The 23,414-nt window shown below is 42.5% G+C and overlaps 1 protein-coding gene across 4 annotated transcripts in view; it reads left to right on the top strand.

Annotated features, from left to right (window-relative positions):
• Positions 1 to 23,414, top strand: part of LOC122539262 (putative E3 ubiquitin-protein ligase HERC3) — a 94,382-nt gene that overhangs the window by 30,041 nt on the left and 40,927 nt on the right. For all 4 annotated transcript variants that reach the window (XM_087979957.1, XM_087979958.1, XM_087979956.1 and 1 more), the window contains 5 exons: positions 2,385 to 2,476; positions 8,254 to 8,384; positions 13,103 to 13,260; positions 17,373 to 17,449; positions 18,921 to 19,033. In XM_087979957.1, the coding sequence (XP_087836083.1) occupies positions 2,385 to 2,476; positions 8,254 to 8,384; positions 13,103 to 13,260; positions 17,373 to 17,449; positions 18,921 to 19,033 (571 nt within the window). The remainder of the gene's footprint in view (positions 1 to 2,384; positions 2,477 to 8,253; positions 8,385 to 13,102; positions 13,261 to 17,372; positions 17,450 to 18,920; positions 19,034 to 23,414) is intronic.

The raw sequence follows: 23,414 nt of genomic DNA, 5'->3' as shown, positions 1-23,414 counted from the left end.
TGTTCGGCCTAGATAGACTATTAAGTACTGAAGAGTGAGACAGTGTTATAAGAATTCACACTAGAGTTAAATTATAAATTCTATATTTCAAGTAACCACCAGCCTCCAGTCTTGCTAAATGCATTCTTGATGAAGAGTGCAGGTTCGTAGTTCCTTGAAAGTGGAGTCACTGGTGAATAGGATTGTGGAGAAGGCGATTGGTACGTTTTCCTTTGTTGGTCAGAACATTGGGTAGAGGAGTTGGGTGATCATGTTGTGGCTGTAGAGGACATTGGTTAGGCCATGTTTGGAATATTGTGTACGATTCTGGTCTCCCTCCGATAGGAAGGATATTGTGAAACTTGAAAGTGTTCAGAAAAGGATGTTGCCAAGGTTGGAGGATTTGAGCTATGGGGCGGGGTTGAAAAGGCTGGGTCTGCTTTCCCTAGAGCATCGGAGGCCGAGGGGTGACCTTATAGAGGTTTATAAAATCATGAGGGGCATGGATAGGATGAATAGACAAGGCCGTTTCCCTGAGTTGGGGGTGTCCAGAACTAGAGGGCATAAGTTTAGGGTGAGAGGAGAAAGATTTAAAAGGGACTCTAGGACTGTTTCATGCAGAGGGTGGTGCATGTATGGAATGAGCTGCCAGAGGAAGTAGTGAAGGCTGGTACAATTACAGCATTTAAAAGTCATCTGGACGAGTATATGAATAGGAAGGGTTTAGAGGGGTATGGGCCAAGTGCTGGCAAATGGGACTAGATTAGGTTAGGATATCTGGTGGGATGGATGGGTTGGACTGATGGGTCAGTTTCCATGATGTACATCTCCATGACTCTCTATGACTAAAATTGGGCATTGCAGGCACGGTTAGCCTTTATTATCCATCCCCAATGCCCTGAGGCAGGAATGAGCCACTCCTTGAATGGTGCAGAGCTGATCACTTCAGAGGATATTGACATTGGTGTGGAACTGAATTCCCATCAATGCTCAGAACACATGGGGCTTGAGTGAAATGGTTCCTGAAAATGGCCAAGTCACCTGGAAGAATTGAATCACTTGGGTGGGAGTTTGAAAGAGGAGGAGTCAGCCTGCACCTGAGGCTGGGCACATTGGCATGAGTCTGCGGGGAGAGTCAAAGACCAGAGGGCATAGTCTCAGAATAAAGGGGTACCAATTTAAGACTGAGATGTGGAGAAATTTTTTTCTGAGGGTTGTTATGAGTCTTTGCATCTCCTTGCTACGGAAAGCTACGATGGAAGAGTATATTGAAGGCTGAGATAGATATGCTCTTCCTCTATAGGGAAATTAAGGAGTGCAAAGAAAGACCAGGAAGGTGTACGTGTGGAATGCTAGATTAGCCATGATTCTTTCGAATGGCGGAACAGGCTCAAGGGACCAAATGGCCTGCTCCTGTTCCTATTTCTTATGCTCTAACGATGTAAGGCAAAGGGAAGTGAATCTGTGTGTGCAAGGCCTGGAGGAAAATGTTTGCCGGGTCAGGTGAGAATTGGATGACTAGAAAGTGACTGGAAAGAGGTGCGGGGTAGAGAATTGGAGGTGACAAAACAGAAAGAGGGAGGGATGCTGCCAAGGTGGTGGGGGGGAGCTTGTCAACAAAGCAGTGCCTGCTTTAATAGGAGCCAGGAAATAGTTAAGTTACGGGGATGAATTCATTGCAAATTAATGTGCTTTCCATGAAGTGTGTGTCAGATATTGACAACAAAACCTTTTGTTGTCTTATGCCCACTTAAATATCATGCATTGAGGAAATTTCAACTTTCCTTGTGTGTCGTGGCTTTTACGTTTGATGGCGAAATGATAAAAAAATTGAGGATAATGATGAATTCTATTAATTCTGAGTGTCCAAATGTCTCTCAGCTTAACACAAATCAAGAAGATACATCTCACATAATAAGTGAGTTAATGAGAATGAAAAATTAGCCTCCCAATAAATGAGAAGTTTTTTTTACTTTTATCCCTCATTGACATTATAGATCTTATTGGGGTTCAGAGGAAACTTGGACCATTAAACATTATTCTAAGTGTTTGGAATTTAAGTTATGAAAGAAGATTAAAGAAGTTACTTCTTCAGAAATGTTCTTCAGGTGAAGGATTTCAGGTTTCTTCCCAAATGAATTGGTTGGGTCTTTATGACAATTATTCATGGTACAATACAGGGCTGACATTTAGCAGTTTTCCATTGTATGGTGGGATGTGAACTCCAGTTCTCTGAATTCATCATTCAGTAACATAACCACAATACTATTGTATCCTGGCAGATAATAGGTTTGAAATGGCGAAATCATCAAACTCTTTTTATATTTTCATCCACGAGAGGGAATGCCTCCAAAGTGCACAACCGGTGACTTAGTGAACAGATTTTTATCTGGTTACCGTTTTAGATCGAGATGTCCCCAATCATGTCAAGTTCCTGAGGAGACAGAAAATTGTTTACATTAGCTGTGGTGAGGAACACACAGCAGCTCTAACCAAGGTACAGTTTTCTTTTCATACGAGTAATGTGTGGGTCATTGGCAAGATGAGCATTTATTGTGTTATCATCCCAGCAGATGGTACTACTGGACACACCCCAGAATGATATCTGACCTGATGGAGTTGTTACAAAACATATAATTAATGGGATGGTCATTCATAGATGCACGAAGCTGCAGATTTTCTTTAACAACAGAACAGAAGTTTATTGCACAAAAGATGAAAATAAAAAAAAAGTCTAGATATAGAAAACAGAAAAATCTTCCAAAACCTAAAAAAACAAAGTTTCATTCCATTCTCCACTGTCATTTAGAGTGAATTACATCCAGAGAAATGACCTCCTACATCAAATCATTAAGTTTGATTTAATTGCTTGCCCGCAGTTCTTTCCTGTAAATTGTGAAATTGTGTTATGTGAATAATCACAAAACTCTGAGGGCCTTGACTTTACCAGATTTCTGACCAAATGCTCCTGGTTGAGAATCTTCATAAACATAACAACGTAAGAACTAGGTGCAGGAGTAGAGATTAGAGTGGTGCTGGAAAAGCACAGCAGGTCAGGCAGCATTTGAGGAACAGGAAAATCGACGTTTCAGGCAAAAGCCCTTCATCAGGAATGAAGGCAGGGAGCCTCGGGGGTGGAGAGATAAATGGGAGGGAGGAGGATGCGGCTGGGGAGAAGGTAACCAAGAGTACAATAGGTGGATGGAGGTGGGGGATGAAGATGATAGGTCAGAGAGGAGGGTGGAATTGATAGGTGGGAAGGAAGATTGGCAGGTAGGACAGCTCAAGAGGATAGTGCTGAGCTGAAAGGTTGGAACTGGGGTAAGGTGGGGGAAGGGGAAATGAGAAAACTGGTGAAGTCCACATTGATGCCCTGAGGTTGAGGCGTTCCAAGGTAGAAGATGAGGTTTTCTTCCTCCAGGCGTTGGGTGGTGAGGGAGTGGCAGTGGAGGAGGCCCAGGACCTGCATGTCCTCGGCAGAGTGGGAAGGGAGTTGAAATGATGGGCTACGGGGCGGTGGGGTTGATGTCCCCTAAAGCGCTCTGCGAGAAGGCGTCCAGTCTCCCCAGTGTAGAGGAGACCACATCGGGAGCAACGGATACAATAAATGACATTGGTGGATGTGCTGGTGAAACCTTTTTGATGGATGTGGAAGGCTCCTTTGGGGCTTTGGATGGAGGTGGGGTTGGGGGGAAGATGTGGACGTAGGTTTTGCAATTCCTGTGGTGGCAGGGAAAGGTGCCAAGAGGGGAGGATAGGTTGTTGGGGGGCATGGACTTGACCGCAGCTCCAACCTTCCAGCTCAGCACCATCTTCATAACCTGTCCTACCTGCCAATCTTCCTTCCCACCTGTTTGCTCCACCCTCCTCTCAGACCTATCACCTTCATCCCCCACCTCCATCCACCTATTGTACTCTTGGTTACCTTCTCCCCAGCCACATCCTCCTCCCTCCCATTTATCTCTCCACTCCCGAGGCTCCCTGCCTTCATTCCTGATGAAGGGCTTTTGCCCGAAACGTCGATTTTCCTGCTCCTCGGATGCTGCCTGACCTGCTGTGCTTTTCCAGCACAACTCTAATCTAGACTCTGATTTCCAGCATCTGCAGTCCTCACTTTTGCTTAGGTGCAGGAGTATGCAATTCAGCCCCTTGAACCTGCTCTACCCTTTGATCATGGCTGCTCTCATCTAGGCCTCAACTCCACTTTCCTGCTTAGTCATCATAACTCTTCAACCCATTATTAGTTAAAAATCTATCTCCCTTAAATTTACTCAATGCCCCAATATCCACCACACTCTGGGGTTGTAAGTTCCAGAGATTCATGGATCCATTGAGAGAAGTAATTTCTCCCCATCTCTGTTTTAAATCTGCTACTCCTTATCCTAAAAGTGAACTGTCTTTCTATAAACGCTGTATACTTGATCTGCTGATTGCCTTACATAAAGAAACACCCTTTCTATGTTTACTTTGCCAATTACCGTTCGCATTGAAATAACTCCACAGAGGCTGGTATCCTGTCACCAAGTCACCCGTTATTTACATGTAGAGAGTCCTTGATACTGATCCAGCTCCCTTAGAGCCAGCTCTGAGTGACAGGAAATCTGACACTCTTGTTCTTAACTGTCAGCCAGGGCTCCCTGATTGGGGCTGTTAATCTGGTCCAGTCAGGGAACTCTGAATCTGACCTTGTTACAGTCACCACAAGGATCTTGTATACCTCAATCAGATCTCCTCTCATTCTTCTATTTCCAGAGACTCTAGGCCTAAACTACTCAGTCTCTCTTGAGACAAACCTCTCCTCTCTGGAATGAATCTAGTGAACTTCCTTTGAACTGCCTCCAGTACAAATACATCTCCCTTCAAGTAAGGGGTCTAAAACGGTATGCAGTACTTCCAATGTGGTCTCATTAATGCTTTGTATGGTTGCAGCAACATTTTCCTACTTTCATACTCGATTGTTTTAGCAATTATGGATCAGACCAGACCCCCTCTAAAATATATAAAGAAGGTAGTCTACATCCTAACATTTTGTTTCTTAATTTTAAATTTCTTAATTTGCTATGTTCCAGATACAATTCGATTAGTCAAAATACTCAATGTTAAGCAAAACACAATTTATTCAAAGCTTATAGCCAAAATACAACAAAAGAAAGATGAACTTAGAATGATTTAACTCTCGGAAATCTTAACAAAAGATATTATTTTATTATTGAACAGTAACTGTTCCAATATAGTACCATCCCATAAACACACTGTTAGCAAAACATAAATTCAGAAAACAGGTTGTCTCTCTCGTAACGCCAGTCCAGGAGGAAAGAACATCAAAAGGCAGTTCTGAAAGAGGGAGAACTCCAACTTTCAGTTGTAGCAAAGAGAGATATGACAGCTTTTCACAACCCCAGCAGCCTCTGCTGAAAACTAAACTAAAGATCCTGGTTCTGTGGGTGGGAGTGTGACCACACACATTCAGGCTGCTTCTATTGTTCCAACTTTTAAAAAAAACCTAAGACTTCACAAGTTGTTTATCTGCTCATAGATTGTTCTCCACCTCTGGATTAAACCTCTTTTTAAAAAAGAGGAGAGAATAACCTTTTTAAAGCTCTTATTTTCACACAATAAATGCCAAAGTTCCGTTTCCTTTCCTGTGGTACCTGCATACGAGTTGTCTGTGATCGATGAATGAGAACGCCCAGATCCCTCTGCACTGAAGCACTCTGAAGATTCTCTCCATTTTAGATAAAAAGTTGCCTTTCTATTCCTCGAGCCAAAGTGGATAACCTCTCATTTATCCATGTTAAACTTCACCTGCAAAAGTTTGGCCCATTCACTTAACCTATCCATTTGTAAATTTCTTACTTTTTCATTGCAACTTACTTTTCTACCTATTTTAGTGTCATCTGCAAACTTGGTTTTAGTAGTTTCTATCCTTGCATCCAAGTCATTAATATAGATTATAAATAGTTTGGAGTCTGAGAACCAAACTCTGTGTCACCCCACCAATATGCCTTGCCAGCCGGAAAACTATCCATTTATCCCGACTCTTTGCTTTCTTTTGGTTCATAAATCCGCTATCCAAGCAAAAAAAAAGCCCACACTCCACGCGATCTTACCTTTGCATGACGCTTAAATAGAGTCATAGAGATGTACAGCATGGAAACAGACCCTTCGATCCAACCCGTCCATTCCAACCAGATATCCCAACCCAATCTAGTCCCACCTGCCAACGTCCGGCTCATATCCCTCCAAACCCTTCCTATTCATATACCCATCCAAATGCCTCTCAAATGTTGCAATTGTACCAGCCTCCACCACATCCTCTGGCAGCTCATTCTATACACATACCACCCTCTGTGTGAAAAAGTTGCCCCTTGGGTCTCTTTTATATCTTTCCCCTCTCACCCTAAACCTATGGCCTCTAGTTCTGGACTCCCTGACCCCAGGGAAAAGACTTTGCCTATTTACCCTATCCATGCCCCTCATAATTTTGTAAACCTCTATAAGATCACCCCTCAGCCTCCGACACTCCAGGGAAAACAGTCCCAGCCTGTTCAGCCTCTCTCTGTAGCTCAAATCCTCCAACCCCGGCAACATCCTTGTAAATCTTTTCTGAGCCCTTTCAAGTTTCACAACATCTTTCCGATAGGAAGGAGACCAGAATTGCACGCGATATTCCAACAGTGGCCTAACCAATGTCCTGTACAACTGCAACATGACCTCCCAACTCCTGTACTCAATACTCTGACCAATAAAGGAAAGCATACCAAATGCCTTCTTCACTATCCTATCTACCTGCAACTCCACTTTCAAGAAGCTATGAACCTGCACTCCAAAGTCTCTTTGTTCAGCAACACTCTCTAGGACCTTACCATTAAGTGTATACGTCCTGCTAAGATTTGCTTTCCCAAAATGCAGCACCTCCTATTTATCTGAATTCAAATGCCTTTTGGATGTCCAGAGTTAGGATATCGGGTCAGCATAGATGAATTGGACTGAAGGGTCTGTTTCCGTGCTGTACATCTCTTTGATTCTGTGACACTACATACTTCATCTGCTGGATCCCCATTATTCGTGTTACTCGTTATGTAGCATCATAGAGTCATATGGTGTGGAACCAGACCCTTCGATCCAACCAATCCTTGCCGAGCGTACGGGTTGTCCCGCTATAACATGCGGTTTGTCAGCACTAATTGGCTATAACATGATTGATGAACTGTGGACATTGATAACGTGATATTTCTACAGCACAGGTATAGCGATTTTTGTATTAACGATCCTCTATAACGCAATTTTCTATAACTGTGTTTTCCATAGCGTGATTTTCTGTAGCATGAGAAACAACTGTTGCAGTATAGCACCATATTCTTCAAACCTTTCCTGTTTGTATACTTTTTCAAATGTCTTTTAAGCATTGTAATTGTACCCACACCACATCCACCACTTCCTCTGGAAATTCACCTCAGTGTGAAAAAATTTGCCTCTCGTGTCTTTTTAAATCTCTCTTCTCTCCCCTTACAAATGTACCCCTAGTCATGAAATCTCCCAAAAACCATTGATCCTATCTGTAGTCTAAACTTCTATAAGGTCACCTCTCAGCCTCCTATGCTCCAGTGAAAAAAGTCCTGGCCTATACAGCCTTTCTTTATAACTCAAACCTTCCATACCTGGCAACATCCTGGTAAATCTCTTCTGAACCCTCGCCAGCTTAAAAATATCCTTCCTATAACTGGACAACCAGAACTGGACACCGTATTATAGGAGAGGCCTCACCACTATCCTGTACAATCTCAGCATAATTTCCCAGCTCCTATGCCCTTAGGACCAAGCAATGAAGACAAGTTTGCCAAATGCCTTTTTAACCTGCCTGTCTGTAGCATGTAACTCTCACTGTAATCTGAATGAATTGACAGTGTAGCTTGGGCTTCGTAAAGTTATTTCCCTTGAAGCAGAATTTTAATATGAATGATGCTTTGTGAGGTTTCCTTCCTGCATTAGAGGTGCTGCATCAATGGAAGATGCTGTTGTCACCTGTGCACCTGGAAAGCACAATGTTCCCCAATCTCCATCCCTACTTGTGCATTGTCATGGAATATTCTAGTCTAGTGATAGTATTTCAGCTGTGATAACTAGCAGAGCAGGCTCGAGGGGTTGAATGGTCTACTTCTGTTCCTGCTTCTTATGGTATTGTAATGTAGGTGTGTATAACTGTCCGTATAAACACTGTTAACTTTTGCAAATTGTTAATTTCCAACAAAAGTTTGTGTAACCTTTACCCAGAATGGAGGTGTTTTTACTTTTGGAGCTGGTCTTTGTGGGCAACTGGGACACAACTTCATAAATAATGAAATAAATCCTCGCAGAATCCAGGAATTGATGGGAAGTGAAGTCTCTCAGATAAGCTGTGGAAGGTGAGTACGTGTAGTGGAAAATCAGTTGGGGCAATGCCCTAGCGTGAGTTCTAATTGTTATTGTATTGGAAAGGTCTACTTTTAACTGGTAACAGACTGGTGCATGTTAATTGCATTATATAAACTAGCTGTGCTTCAAATACACGAGTTGCTGTTTTACAAAACTACACACAATCATCACTACTTTCCTTGAAGCATGACTGGTTATATTAAAAATTTCAATTTGAAATTACCTAGGCTTTACTTTTAAAGACAGGCCAACACTCTAAAGACTGATAATAAATACTTCCAAGCTAAGAATTAATTTTAAAAAGACCGCTTATATTTGTATAGCATCTTTTAATATAGAAAAATAAATGTGGCTCTTCCCCAAGGTGAAATCAGATAAACCAGGCCCCAGTTTGGATATGTTGCATGGGTGACTAATAATGCGGTCAAAGAGGTAGCTTTTTAAGGAGAACCTGAAAGGAGGAGAAAGGACTAGAGAGACTTGGAGAGGGAGCTCCAGAGTTTAGGGTCTTGCCAGTTCAAGGCACCACTTTTTATTTTGACATCCCACCACTGCAGCCCAAGAAAGTACAGAAAACAGTGCCACCCTGAATGGTCAAAGCTAGTGGACAAACAAAGAACAATTCAGCACAGGAACAGGCTCTTTAAGCCTGTGCCACTACATTTTGCCCTCACATATGCATACTGTCTTCGATTACAGGATCCCGTTCCCTCTATTCCCTTCCTATTCAAGTGCTTCTTGAATGTTTCTGTTTCCATCACCATCTCTGGCAACACATTCCAGGCACCCACCACCCTTTGTGTGAAAAACGTGCCTTGCATAATTCCTTTTAAACTTCACCTCCCCTACCCCCCCCCCCCCACACCCCACGCACCTTGAACCTGTTTCCCCTAGTAACCAACCTCTCCACCCTGGGATATAGCCTCTTACGTTCCACTCTATCCATGCCATTCACAATCTTTTAAACCTCTATCAGGTCACCCCTCAATCTCCATGTCCCAGTGAAAACAAACCCAGTCTGTCCAATCTTCCTTCATAGCTACAATCACCCATACCAGGCAACATCCTGGTAAACCTTTTCCATCCTCGCCAAAGCATCTATATCCTTCTGGTAATGTGATGACCAGAACTATATGCAATATTCTAAATGTGGCCTAACTGAACTTCTATAAAGCTGCAGCATAACTTGTCTATCCTTGCACTCAATGCCCCTTCCAATGAAGGCAAGCATGCCAGAAGTCTTTTTACTGCTTTACCTATCTGTGCTGCCACCTTCAGTGATCTGCACACCCAGGTCCCTCTGCATATCAATACTCCGAGGGATTCTGCCATTCACTATATAATTTTCACCTGTACTTGACCTTCTAAAATGCATTGCCTCGCATTTGTCTGGATTAAACTCCAACTACCATTTTTTTTCTGCTCATGCCTCCATCTGATCTATGGCCTGCTGTGTCCTCTGACAATTTTCCTCACTATCTACAACTCCACCAATCTTTTTATCATCCACAAACTTACTAATTAGACCAGCTATGTTTTCTGCTAAATCATATAAGTAGATCACAGCAGAGGTCCCAGCACTGACCCCTGTGGAATACCACTGATCACAACCCTCCATTCTGAAAAGCATCCTCCCACTGCTATCCTGTCTCCTATGAGTAAGCCAGTTCTGTATCCATCTTGCTGACTCACTCTGATACCATGTGACTTGACCTTTTGTGTCAGTCTGCCATGAGAGACCTTGTCAAAAGCTTTACTGAAGTCCTTTATAGACAACATCAACCACTTCTCCCTCAATCATCTTTGTCACCTTAAAAAAGCTCGATCAAGTTAGTGAAGCATGACCTTCCCTGCACAAACCCAGGCTGTCTATTGCTAATAAATCCATTTGCTTCTAAATGTGTATAGATTTTGTCCCTGAGATTTTTTTCCAATAATTTCCCTACCACCGATGCGAGTCTCACAGGCCTTTAATTTCCTGGATTACCCCTGCTACCCTTCTTAAACAGTGGACAACATTGGCTATTCTACAGTCCTCTGGGACCTCACCTGTGATCAAAGATACAAAGATGTCTGTCAATGCTCTGGCAATTTGTTCTTTTGGCTTCCTCAATATTCTGGGATAGATCCCATCAGCACCCAGGGACTTACCTACCTTGTTGGTTTTTAAGGCACACAACACCTCTTGCTTTTTAATAGCAACTTGGCTTAGAAACTCAACACTCCCTTCCCTGAGATCATCCTCCACCAATTTGTTTTCTTTGATGAATGCCAACACACAGTTAGGACCTCACCTAACTCTTCTGGCTTCACACTAGATTCCCTCCTTTGTCCTTGAATGGAAGGAAGATTAATTGACCATGCTTTTGTTAACTGGTAAGTTGGTCAATCTTTTATACAGCATGTTGTCTGCTTCATGAATATGTTCCATGTTTGAACCCTACAAGAGCATCAGAATGAATCACACAAGTCAGTGACTTATTTCAAACTTGCTCTTGGGGAGCCACCCACCATCTAGTCCTTTAACTAGTGTTGCATAGCTCCTCCTGAGTGGATCATCTGCTATCTGTCAGCGAGTCCATACTGTAGAATCAGGGATGGGGGTAAGCCACTTGGCCCCTCACAAGCTATCCCAGCATTCCCTTAGTTTGCTGCTGAGCCTTCTTCCACCAACTTAGCTTGGTTCCTTAGTCCTCGCAGCCTTAAATCTTACCCACTTCACTTTAGACGATTTAATTTGCAATTAGCTTTTCAGGGAAGGAATGCTTTCATTAATTTTATGACTTATAATGCAACGCCTTCTGGTTTGTGGTAGTTTAAGCTAAAGAGAGACAGCTTTTTAAACCAATTGAATGATAGAAGTTCTTGAAGCGGGATATTATCACTCTGAACCTTTTCCAAACCAACCATTCAACGTGTCCCAGTTGGAAAGAAAGAACTTTGAAAGATTACACTCAAAAGAGTCATAACTACTCATTACCTGTTTGTGATTGTCATCTCTTAGGGAAAGGGATGGCCTAGTGTAGGCATTATCAGTGGACTGTTAATCCAGAGACGCAGATAATGTTCTGGGGAATCTAAGTTTGAATCCCACCATGGCAGATGGTGGAATTTGAATTCAATTTTAAAAAAAAAAGTATGGAATTAAGAATCCAATGATGACCATGAATCTGTTGTCGGAAAAACCCATCTGGTTTGCTCATGTCCTTTAGGGAAGGAAACTGCCATCTTTACCTGGTCTGGCCAAGATGTGACTCCAGATCCACAGGAATGTGGTTGATTGTTAACTGCCCAGCAGGTGACATTCTCAACCTGTGAATGAATAAAGAAATGCAAAATAAATTGGGATAACAGAAAATTATGTGAACATTTTACGAATTTAATCTCAAAATAAATCAGTGATATTATTGGCTGGGCAAAGGGGCAAAATTAAAGTGTGCAAAATCTTCAGAAGAAAGTCAAGGGGAAACGCAAAAAAAATTGTCTGTACTTTAGATTCAATTAGACTTTTAACACTGGACCAAAGGGACGTTTACTCACTCGGACAAAGAGGCTGCACAGTTTTGGGACCGGAAGTCGATAGTACTAGCCTAGTGCCACCATATGGCTATCAGAAACATGACACCTTGAATTTGGAGCTCACTGTACAAGTTGCATGTTTTATGGGCCTCCATTTGTTGCTGACCCAGACCACACTTTCCAGGCTCCCTGGCCTCAATGACTGCTTTCACTGCTGGTAGAATTCATCAGCTCCATCAAGCCTGTTCCATCCTACACTGTCTACTGTCACTCCCAATTTCTCATTTGAGACTAATGCCAAAACTTGGGGAGAATTCCTTTCTGACTTCCCTCCTCTAACCACACAATCCTCAAGTCTTTTGTCGACCCTGGTGGATGGTGCTCCACCCCCAGGGAGTCCCTCCAGTTGTATGCCAGGCTGCTGATTTACGGTGCTATTTCGACATTCTGGCAGTCAGTCAGAAAACCTGCTTGCAATTTTGACACACAGCAGGCTGAGACTTGAGATGTTAACTCTTAAATGCCTTGAGGTGCAAGTGAATTACAAAAACATCTCCCATATCTTGCATTGATGTAAAGCAAAGAATTGTGAATGCTGGAAATTTGAAACAAAACCAGATATTGCTGGCAAGATTCAGCAGGTCTGGGAGCATTTGTGAGGAGAAAACTGAGTTAATGTACTGAATCCAGTGACTGCTCTGATAAAGAGGCAGCAGACTCGAAACATTAACTCTGCTTCCTCCCCACAGATGCTGCCAGACCTGCTGAGTTTGACCAGCAATTTTTGTCTATCTTTCATTAATGTGTCTGCCAATCCCTGAGTCTCAAATACTTAGTCAATTTCAACAGGTCTCTAAATTGTCTCTGTGACCAAGCTAATGTTTGCTTGACCTGATATTTCTTTGTCTTTGAAAAATCTGGTAAAAGATGCAAAGGGGTATCTTTTCATAAATTTACCCAGAAATTCTTAAAGATAGATTTGAATATTCCAAAAAAGAAGTGCAGATTATTGTTTTGATTTAAGAGAAATATATAATTGGATTAATTTAATCAATTGGATTATCAACTTAAGTTGATCAAAGTAATGAGTAAAATGTACAAATTATTAATAAAAGCTCAGATGCCAGTGCAACAGAGCATGTCAAACTTGAAATGCAGTATTATTGTAATATGTTCTTCCTTCTTTCAGACAACACACACTTGCCTTTGTCCCTTCTACTGGCCTACTCTATGCATTTGGACGTGGCAACAGAGGTCAGTTAGGATCGGGACACACAGTTAACTCTCAGGTTCCGTATAAAGTAGCTGGAAACTGGGTAACTCACACACACAAGCCACATCCTAACGGTGAGTGAAATTTCAAGACTGCCCTGGATTGAGCAACACAATTTCTTGCTCTTACATTCAGTGTGAATGTTATTCACCCAGCACCTCGAGCAAAGTGTTGAAGTCTATCCTGGCCTATTTTTAGCAGGAAGCTACCTCCTTCTGTTAGTTATCAATTTGAATGATATTTCTGATTTTGGGAAGTTCCACCAATATCAATCCTTGATGATTGACTAGTGAAATTGTCGATTTTCTTTTTCTGTCTCTGTGGTCAGCACTGCTACCTCAGTGCCAGGGACCTGGGTTTGATTCCACCCTTGGGTGACTGTCTGTCTGCCTGGAATTTGCACATTCACCCCATGTCTGCGTGGCTTTCTTCCAGGTGCTCCAGTTTCCTCCCACAGTCCAAAGATGTGCAGGTTAGGTGGATTGGCCATGCTAAATTGATAATAGTGTTCAGTATAGGCTAGGTGAGTCAGCCATGGTAAATGTGGAGTTAAGGGGTATAGTTGTGGGCTGGGTGTGGGTGGGATGCTCTTCAGAAGGTCGGTGCAAACTCGATGGGCTGAATGGCCTCCTTCTACACTGTAGGGGCTCTATGATTCTATGAATTGTTGCATGGAGAATGGGTGTTACTGATAAGGCCAATATTTATTGCTAACCCCTAATTGCCCTTGAGCAGTTTGGTACAACTGTGAGGCTTTCTAGGCCATTTCAGAGGGCAGTAAAGAGTCAACCATATTGTTGTGGTTCTGAAATCACGTGTAGGCCAGGCCAGATAAGGATGGCAGATTTCCCTGTCTAAAGTAAAGTCACTTATACCAAACCATAGGGCCGTTTTCTCATGAGAATGACTGTGTGGTAGTTTAACGTGAGGGTCTCCACACCTGGGGTGAGGGGATAACTTGAGAAGGAGAGTAACCTCAGTCAGTGCAGAAATTGAATGCATACATCTGTCTTACTCTGCATTGCAGATCAGCCATTCAGCCAACTGAGCTAACTGAGCCTCGAAAGGACTTTAGTGAACCAGATGGAGTGTTTTTTTAACAACAATCACCAATAGTTCCTTGATTAATTTGCCATGACTAAGATTTCATGAATCAAATTGAATGTTCAGTCAAAGTTGCCAGTGGACCATTGTATCCACTGTCCTGCCCAACATACTTGCCTTAACCATTCCGGCCAAAGCAGAAAAGGAGGTCAGCCATCTCCTTATAGTATCTGGCGGTTTGAAAATTGTGACAATTCAGCCTCCAGCTGTTCTTTAGAAAGGTGACAAGATGGGTATCATGTATGCCAGCTCCTTTAACTTTAAGCCATATTCAAGCCCTATAAATAGACATTTCATAGTGTCATAGAGATGTACAGCATGGAAACAGACCCTTCATCCAAACCGTCCATGCTGACTAGACATCCCAACCCAATCTAGTCCCACCTGCCAGCACCTGGCCCATATCCCCCCAAACCCTTCCTATTCATATACCCATCCAAATGCCTCTCAAATGTTTCAATTGTACCAGCCTCCACCACTTCCTCTGGCAGCTCATTCCATACACGTACCACCCTTTGTGTGAAAAGGTTGCCCCTTAGGTCTCTTTTATATCTTTCCCCTCTCACCCTTAACCTATGCCCTTTAGTTCTGGACTCCCCGACCCCAGGGAAAAGACTTTGTCTATTTATCCTATCCATGCCCCTCATAATTTTGTAAACCTCTATAAGGTCACCCCTCAGTCTCCGACACTCCAGAGAAAACAGCCCCAGCCTGTTCAGCCTCTCCCTGTAGCTCAGATCCTGCAACCCTGGCAACATCCTTGTAAATCTTTTCTGAGCCCTTTCAAGTTTCACAACATCTTTCCGATAGGAAGGAGACCAGAATTGCACGCAATATTCCAACAGTGGCCTAACCAATGTCCTGTACAGCCGCAACATGACCTCCCAACTCCTGTACTCAATACTCTGACCAATAAAGGAAAGCATACCAAACGCCTTCTTCACTATCCTATCTACCTGCAACTCCACTTTCAAGCAGCTGTGAACCTGCGCTCCAAGGTCTCTTTGTTCAGCAACACTCCCTAGGACCTTACCATTAAGTGTATAAATCCTGCTAAGATTTGCTTTCCCAAAATGCAGCTCCTTGCATTTATCTGAATTAAAGTCCATCTGCCACTTCTCAGCCCATCTGGTCCAGATCCTGTTGTAATCTGAGGTAACCCTCTTCACTGTCCACTACACCTCCAATTTTGGTGTCATCTGCAAATTTACTAACTGTACCTCTTATGCTCGCATCCAAATCATTTATGTAAATGACAAAAAGTAAAGGGCCCAGCACCGATCCTTGTGGCACTCCACTGGTCACAGGCCTCCAGTCTGAAAAACAACCCTCCACCACCACCCTCTGTCTTCTACCTTTGAGCCAGTTCTGTATCCAAATGGCTCGTTCTCCCTGTATTCCATGAGATCTAACCTTGCTAATCAGTCTCCCATGGGGAACCTTGTCAAACACCTTACTGAAGTCCATATAGATCACATCTACTGCTCTGCCCTTATCAATCTTCTTTGTTACGTCTTCAAAAAACTCAATCAAGTTTGTGAGACATGATTTCCCACGCACACAGCCATGTGACTATCCCTAATCAGTCCTTGCCTTTCCAAAATACATGTACATCCTGTCCCTCAGGATTCCCTCCAACAACTTTCCCACTATTGATGTCAGGCTCACCGGTCTATAGCTCCCTGGCTTGTCTTTACCGCCCTTCTTAAACAGCGGCACCACGTTTGCCAACCTCCAGTCTTCCGGCACCTCACCTGTGACTATCGATGATACAAATATCTCAGCAAGAGGCCCAGCAATCACTTCTCTAGCTTCCCACAGAGTTCTCGGGTACACCTGATCAGGTCCTGGGGAATTATCCACCTTTAACCGTTTCAAGACATCCAGCACTTCCTCCTCTGTAATCTGCACATTTTGCAAGATGTCTCTCTTTCCCTACAGTCTATATTTTCCATATCCTTTTCCATAGTTTCAAGTCAAGCCTGATACCTAGCGGATGGGTGATTCCTAAAATAATGCCACCCACCAGCAATATAAATCTGCAGGCTGTGATGTGACTGTGGAATTGCAGTGGCAGGCTGTTGATGCTGAATTTCTATTTTCTATACTTTCTGAACAGGATCTCCTTCCCTTAGATTAATCCCCTTCAGTTGGTATAGATTGTTGTCCTGACTAATGGTAGGGGTAGAGGGCTGCCATCAATTCTTTTTCTGCTCTTGTTTTTATTAAAAATTAAATGACAATCTTCTATTCTACTATCTTATGAAAAGAACTTTAATGGATTAAAGAGCCCCTGCTGGGGTACTATAACAGAAACAAAATCAAATGGTTCACTTAAACGTACAGAACTTATAGGAATGGAAATTTACCAAAATCAAATCAAAATGCCACTATCTGGGGTGATCTCTGGTCTTTAAAGAATTTTTATTCTACTCTTTTGAAAGAAAACAATAATATAGTCAAACAGCCCCGTTTGGGGATTGTGTAACAGAAACAAAATTTAATGCAAACTTAGAAATCTAGAAGGAAATCTTACTAAAATCAATCAGAATAACATTGTCTGCAATGCACCCCGACCCCTGAAGTGCTCTCGAAAGGCCAATCCTCTATTCTATACTGAGTCTGAGTCCAAGGGCCTATTGAGTGACAGTGTTAGAAGACCATTAGTAAGTCTTAACAAGAAGAGGTACTTGATTGACTGATAGAGCAGATTTGATGGACTGAAAGGTCTAATTCTCATCTTCATATCTTATTGTCTTATGTATCGTGTCACCAGAGTGAGTGGAGCTCAATAGTATCTTTAACACTTTCAGAATCATTACCCCCTAAGGCATAGATTAGAAACAATGCCCCAGGATTCACCTCAGTCTTATCCATCTCCTGATGCATTTGTGCTTTCTAGTACTGTGCAGCCAGTACCAGTAGCTTAACGGATAATTTCTACGTGAAAGACCACTTGTTGGGTGGGTATCTCATGAGCCTCAAGATTTAAGCCAGTGAATTGTTGATTATTTTAATCTAATGGTATTTTCTGAACCATAAGCTATTGTGTGCGTTGAGACTTGCTTTGATCTGTCGGCAGATCAGTCCATGTATCGTGTGCTGAAACATGTTTGCTGTGGAGGAGATCAGAGTTTCGCCCTTTTCTTTCACCATGAGGTGAGACCAAACCCATTAAATACCCCCGTCAATGCTTCAAGCATGTGATTCCTTGATTTAAAGGTAGAAGGGATGTGCTGAAGGATCATAGGATATGGTAATTTTTGATTCATTCTTAATTGATGGTCTACAGCCAGCAACACAGTCTTAGTATAAAGGGCAGGCCATGCAGAATTGAGAGGCTGGGGAGCCAATTCACTCAGACTCTATGGAATTCACTGCCCCAGAGAGCAGTAAAAATAGACCAGCAGGAGGCTGGAAGTACACAGCAAGCCAGGCAGCATCAGGAGGTGGAGAAGTCGATGTTTCGGGTGTGACACTTCTTAAAAGCAGGAAAGGCTGCCTTGCTGACCGTGTTCAAGTTTGGATTTGATTGATATCTGCCCATTAAAAACATTACATGGTATTGATGGGATAGTATAGGGAAATGATATTGAAGTGAAAATAGCCATGTGCTCATTGAATGAGAAGGTTGAATTATGAATGTGGACACTGGCCTTCATGTATCCTGTATCTTAGTAAGGATTCTTGTTAATAAGTTTGAATGCTGTAGATTTGGACAAGTGGAATGAGAAACACTAATTTTATGAAATATATTCATGAAATGCAGATTTTCTAGTTTTGATTATTAAGCTAAGATTTTAAATCTGAGAATAGTTTGTATGACCTGTCAGCTGCTTTGAACAAGTACCAAGACAACAGTTTGTCCGCTATCGGAGTGGTTAGTATCTAGCAATGGTCAGCTGAAATTGAAGCACCTGTTCCCTTTCAACCCTGAAAGCATACACCATCCAGTGTCGTGTGGCTGCTAACCAGAAACCGTGGGAACTAAGTATCTCAACATTTCTCTTTGCTGTCTGTGGAACCTTTCTGGGGGCAAATTGGCTGTTGTGTTTATGCAACAGCAGTAATGGAACTTGCTTTTTAAAAAAGCTTAATTAGCTGTGAAGTGCTTTAGGTTTTCTTCATCTGCAGATCATAAGTGAAAACTAAGCAAGGGTGGGGAGTAGGACTGGCTGCATTATTCTCGGTTGGGGTTGGCACAGGTTTGACTGGCTGAGTGGCCTCCTCCTGTTTTGTTTCTATGATGCAAGATTGTGCAAGCATGGGGATTTGATTTAGGTTTAAATCAGCAAATAAGATCATGTCTTTGTGATTAACTATGTGTGTTTTGTGTGTGTGTGTGGGCGCACCAGTGAACTGTTTACTGGATTAGTGAAGTCTGAAGTGGAGGGTGTTTTGGTTTGAATCTCCCTATAGGCCTAAAATAAAACCAAATCAACCATGAACTCCTTGAATGGTGGAGCAGAGTTTATGGGCTGAATGGCCTACTTCTAGTCCAATGTCTTTTGGTCTTAAAACATCAGAGTTGAGAAGCAGGAGATTTAGTTTTTTTCATGTTTCGAGTTGAGCACACATTTATGATATCTTTGTCTCCTCCTTTTTATCTCCACTTTATGTATCCTTCTAGAATTCACAAGTCCCCGATGATTTCCGCTGTTTGGATCATTTGAAGCGTGTCAGGATAATCAATAACAACGTGAATTGGTGGATGCTAAGCCTTTCAGGGAAGGACATTCTTAAGTAAGTTTTGATCTAGCTCTGACAAGTATCTTTAGTTTGATTGAATTGACTTGTATTAGCTTTATTGTCACATGTACTCACATGGGTACAGTGGAAAGGTTAGAGGTTGTCACTTATGGGTACCATCTTTAGGTACCTAGGTACAGACGCTCGAGTACAAAAAAATTTTAAAAAGCAGTCCAGCAAAAGTACAAAATCATAGAAATAAATTAGAAAAATAAAGAAATAAAAAGTTCAGAATAAGAGTCCTTCCACAATAATAATATAAAGAGAACAAAAACCATTTTTAGAAGGAGAGTTTCAGATAAAATCCACCTAGTCCATTTTCTGACTCTCTGGGCTGGAGGACCTGACCCCCCACATTGGAATTCTGGGCCGGATCCATCATGAAGCTGAAAGAAACATCGGATGGAGTTACAGACTGACTGACTGGACCTCTCCACTTCCTCCTTCTCCCCCCGCCCCACCCCCCAACTGACATGTTACAGTTCCTCATGTTGCTTACCAAAACCTGCATTACCATCTCCGCTCTCTCACTTGGTCCCTGGCCTTTTTAAACACTCGCTGCTGCTCCTCCTCCTGCAGCTACTCCTTTGCTGCTTGGCCTGCCAGTAGGAAAAGTCCATTCGAACAAAGTTGGCCAACTTTGTTCTCCGTGCAGATCTCGCCTCATGGTTCTTGGTCTCTCTCTGAAGATTTACTTCAGGATGTGTGCTTCTCATGTGTGGTCTGGAATCTCTTATTAAGCAATGACAGAATGAAGTGCCTGCCCCTCCCGTCTCTTTCCGTGAGGCATCCATCTTTATGGCTAGTTGGCCTGGTGTTTACTTGCTTTTTGCAATTTCCGTTACCATGGTAGGCTCCCACCTTTGCCTTGGAGAGTTCCTAAGAGGAACACACACACAGACCAGATACTCAACTACAGGAGCAATCATCTCAACATCCACAAAAGGACCTGCGTCAGGACATTATTTAAACAGGCCACAACACATTGCAGCACCCAGGAACTACGAGCAACAGAAGAAAAATACTTACACAAAATCTTCAAGAACAACGGGTACCCGATAAGCACAGTCTGCCAATTCTTAAACTCAAACAAGAAGACACAACACGCCCAGAGACTCTAGCCACACTACCATATATCAAAGACATCTTGGAGATGGCGACCAGACTGCTCTGACCCCTTGGCATCATGGTAGCCAGTAAACCTACCAACTTGCTGAAACAGCTACTGATGAATCTAAAGGACCCTGTATCAACAGCCAGCAAAACAAATATCATATACAAAATACTTGGCAAGGATTGCAACAAACACTACATCAGACAGACACAAAGAAAAATAGCCACTAGGATACACGAGCACCAACCAACCACCAAAAGACATGAGCAATTATCACTAGTATCCTTATACACAGGCGAAGGAGGACACTAAGTCGATTGGGACAACACGTCCATCCTAGGACAGACTAAACGGAAACACGCACGGAAATTCCTAGAGGTCTGGCATTCAAACTGGAACCCCATCAATAAACACATCGATTTGGACCCCATTTACCAACCTCTGAGAAAAAGAACTGGAAATGATATCACCTGTCATAACAGACCAAGACACATCAATAGAGATCGGACAGAATGCCAGCGCTTCACCAGAGGCTCACTGATGATGTGACCTAGTATGGTGACAAAACGTCTGAGAACAAACCTTCCAGCAAACTTAGAACCTGAACCTCAACTTGAGCTACAAATCTTCTCAAAAATCGCAGTACCTAAGAGGGCCTAAATTCATAGCCTGATCAGAGACACTATGACATGCCTCTGGAGCAGGTGGGACTTGAACCTGGGCCTCCTGGCTCAGAGATCGGAACACGGCCACTGCACCATACGGACCCCTTGGGGACTGAAATTGTCAGCTTTGTGATATTGAGAAATTTTCACTCCAAAATCCAGCCCTGGTTTCTCAAAGGAACTTCCTTTCAACAAAGAAAATTGTCCAGCTTTTAAGCTTCAGTCACAAATTGTGAACGTTTCTATTTCTTCTTGCTCATTTTTTTAATCCCTAAAGCTCTACTTCCCTTGTTGTACATTTCCTCTTCCTGGCTGGATGTGCAGCCTTGGGTAGATGAACACTCTCACTGACTTATGGCTTCGGTGTTGACATCCAGCCTGGACTGATTATGTAAAGTCATATTCAGCTCAATGGACCCATTGTGCTCCTTTTGAGTTTTTTCTTTATTCCTTGTATGTCAAACCTTAAAAAATCTGTGATAATTACCTTTAATATTTTATACGTTCCCCTTTCTTGCCATTCTCTAGGTAAGCTGTTTTTACTGAATTACCAGTTGGATTTATTGGTGATTGTCCTATGCTTATGATCCTGAGTTATGGTCACCTTTTATGGAGTTTGGGCTCTTTACAGACTGGTCAAGGAGCAGGTGGAGTGAACTATCCTTGGGCTCAGAAGTAACACTGTTTATTACACGTTAGTGGTAAACACTGCTTTACATGGTAATCATAGATTTAGCAGGCTCTGACTGGGAGTTTGACAAGGTAGGTGCTGCAGTATTGTCACCCATTGTGGCAGTCACCAGCATTAGAGTACATCATCTCAGAGTAGAGAAAAGTTCGGAGAAAATCTAACTCAGAGTTGTGATTCTCTGAATTCTTTACCACCGAGAGCTGTAGAGGCTGTGTTGTTAAGTATATTCCAAACTGAGCTATGCAGAGTTTTAATTAGTTAGGGAATCGAGAGGTATAGGGAAAAGGCAGTTAAGTGGAGTTGAGGATTATCACATCAGCCATGACCTCATTGAATCGCAGAGCAGACTTGATGGGCTGAATGGTCTACTTCTGCCCCCACGTTTTATAGTACCATTGGATATGGACTAATATATTGTCATCCTGTGTTCGTGTCCAGGTTCTAGTCTAGTCTAGGATTCTATTGTCCACTCTGCTCATTTATATGTAGCTCAGTGACATCCTCAAAGTTGCTCCAGGGTTCTGAGATGCTTGCACACAATCCCTCACTTGGAAATCTCTCTCTGCCCACCCCATCAAATCCTTTCTAAATACCTCAATTGGGTCAGCCCTCCTGCCTTTCCTTTTCTGTGGAATGAAATTCTGCCTGTCTGCTGCCAGTGGAGAAGACAGGCAGTCTGCCTGTCTGCTCCATGCTAAACAATGGAGAAAGGGTGAACGGGTTGCCCATTCTGATTTTGCAAAGTGCATGGTTGTCTTACTAAAACATACAAGATCCTGAGGAGTCTTGATTTTGTGGATAATTTCTCTTGTCTAGAACTGGTGGACATATCTTAAGGATAAGAGGTGTACGTTTAAGATGGAGATGAGAAGAGTTCTTTTTCTCTCAAAGAACTGATGGTCTGTGGAGTTTTCTTTCCCAGAAAGCAGTGGAAGCTGGGTCATTGAATTTATTTGAGGACAAGTTCAATAAATTTTTGATTGACAATGAATTTGAGAGTTATGGGGCACAGGCATGCAAGGGGAATTGAGACCACAATCAGATTAGCTACATGAAAGCAAAATGCTGAGGTTGCTGTAGATCTGAAATAAAAACAGGAAGTTCTGGAGAAACTCAGCAAGCCTGGCGGCATCTGTAGAGAGGGAAATAAGACTTAATCGTCTTTGGACTCAAAACGTTTCGGAACAGAACAGCATAATCTCAGTGAATGTTGGAATGGGCTTGGAGAGCCAAATGACCACAATGTAAAAATCATATTTCTCTGACATAAAGTTGCCAGTTGCTTGACCAAGTTAACACTGGGGCAGAATCTAACTCCAAACAGGATTCCATTGAAATGTGTCATGAATAGAGTGGTTTTGAAAGTGTAAGGGACTATGGCTATTCTTGCTGCCATCATTAGTCTGTTTTCTGTGGCAAATAATGTACCAGGGCACCAATTTTTGGAAAGCAATGTCATGTGGTGAAATCTCCCAACCTCCTGGTTTATGAGCCAGTCAGAATTGGCAGCTTGCCTGCGGAACCTTGTTCCAATTATTAACCTGGACTGGTACTGAATGTAAGGATGATGTCATACCAGGAAGTAGAACTAGTTGGTGCTGGCTGTAGTTAACTGCATGAAATCAGTTGGCTTCTCCTAAATAAGTTAGTGGCTTGATACTTTGGCCCAGACATGCAGAAATAAAGTTGGTTGCTTAAGCCTACTCCACACTCGTGGTGGGACCACCCTTGCAAAACATTTCTCCACACCATCTCGTGCATCCACATCATCATCTAGAGAAGGTTATAAAAACTAAAGATCTAAGAAGGGAAATTATCATCTTTTTTATTATTACTTTCCAATCACCTCAGATGATTGAGACAAGTTCAAGAAATCAGATAGACCAATGTTCTCTGTAAAGACAA

Source organism: Chiloscyllium plagiosum, unplaced genomic scaffold (assembly GCF_037043375.1).
Source record: "Chiloscyllium plagiosum isolate Xiang-an unplaced genomic scaffold, Cpla_swu_hap1 HiC_scaffold_36, whole genome shotgun sequence".
NCBI lineage: Eukaryota > Metazoa > Chordata > Chondrichthyes > Orectolobiformes > Hemiscylliidae > Chiloscyllium > Chiloscyllium plagiosum.
This window is presented reverse-complemented; position numbering and strand designations above follow the sequence as displayed.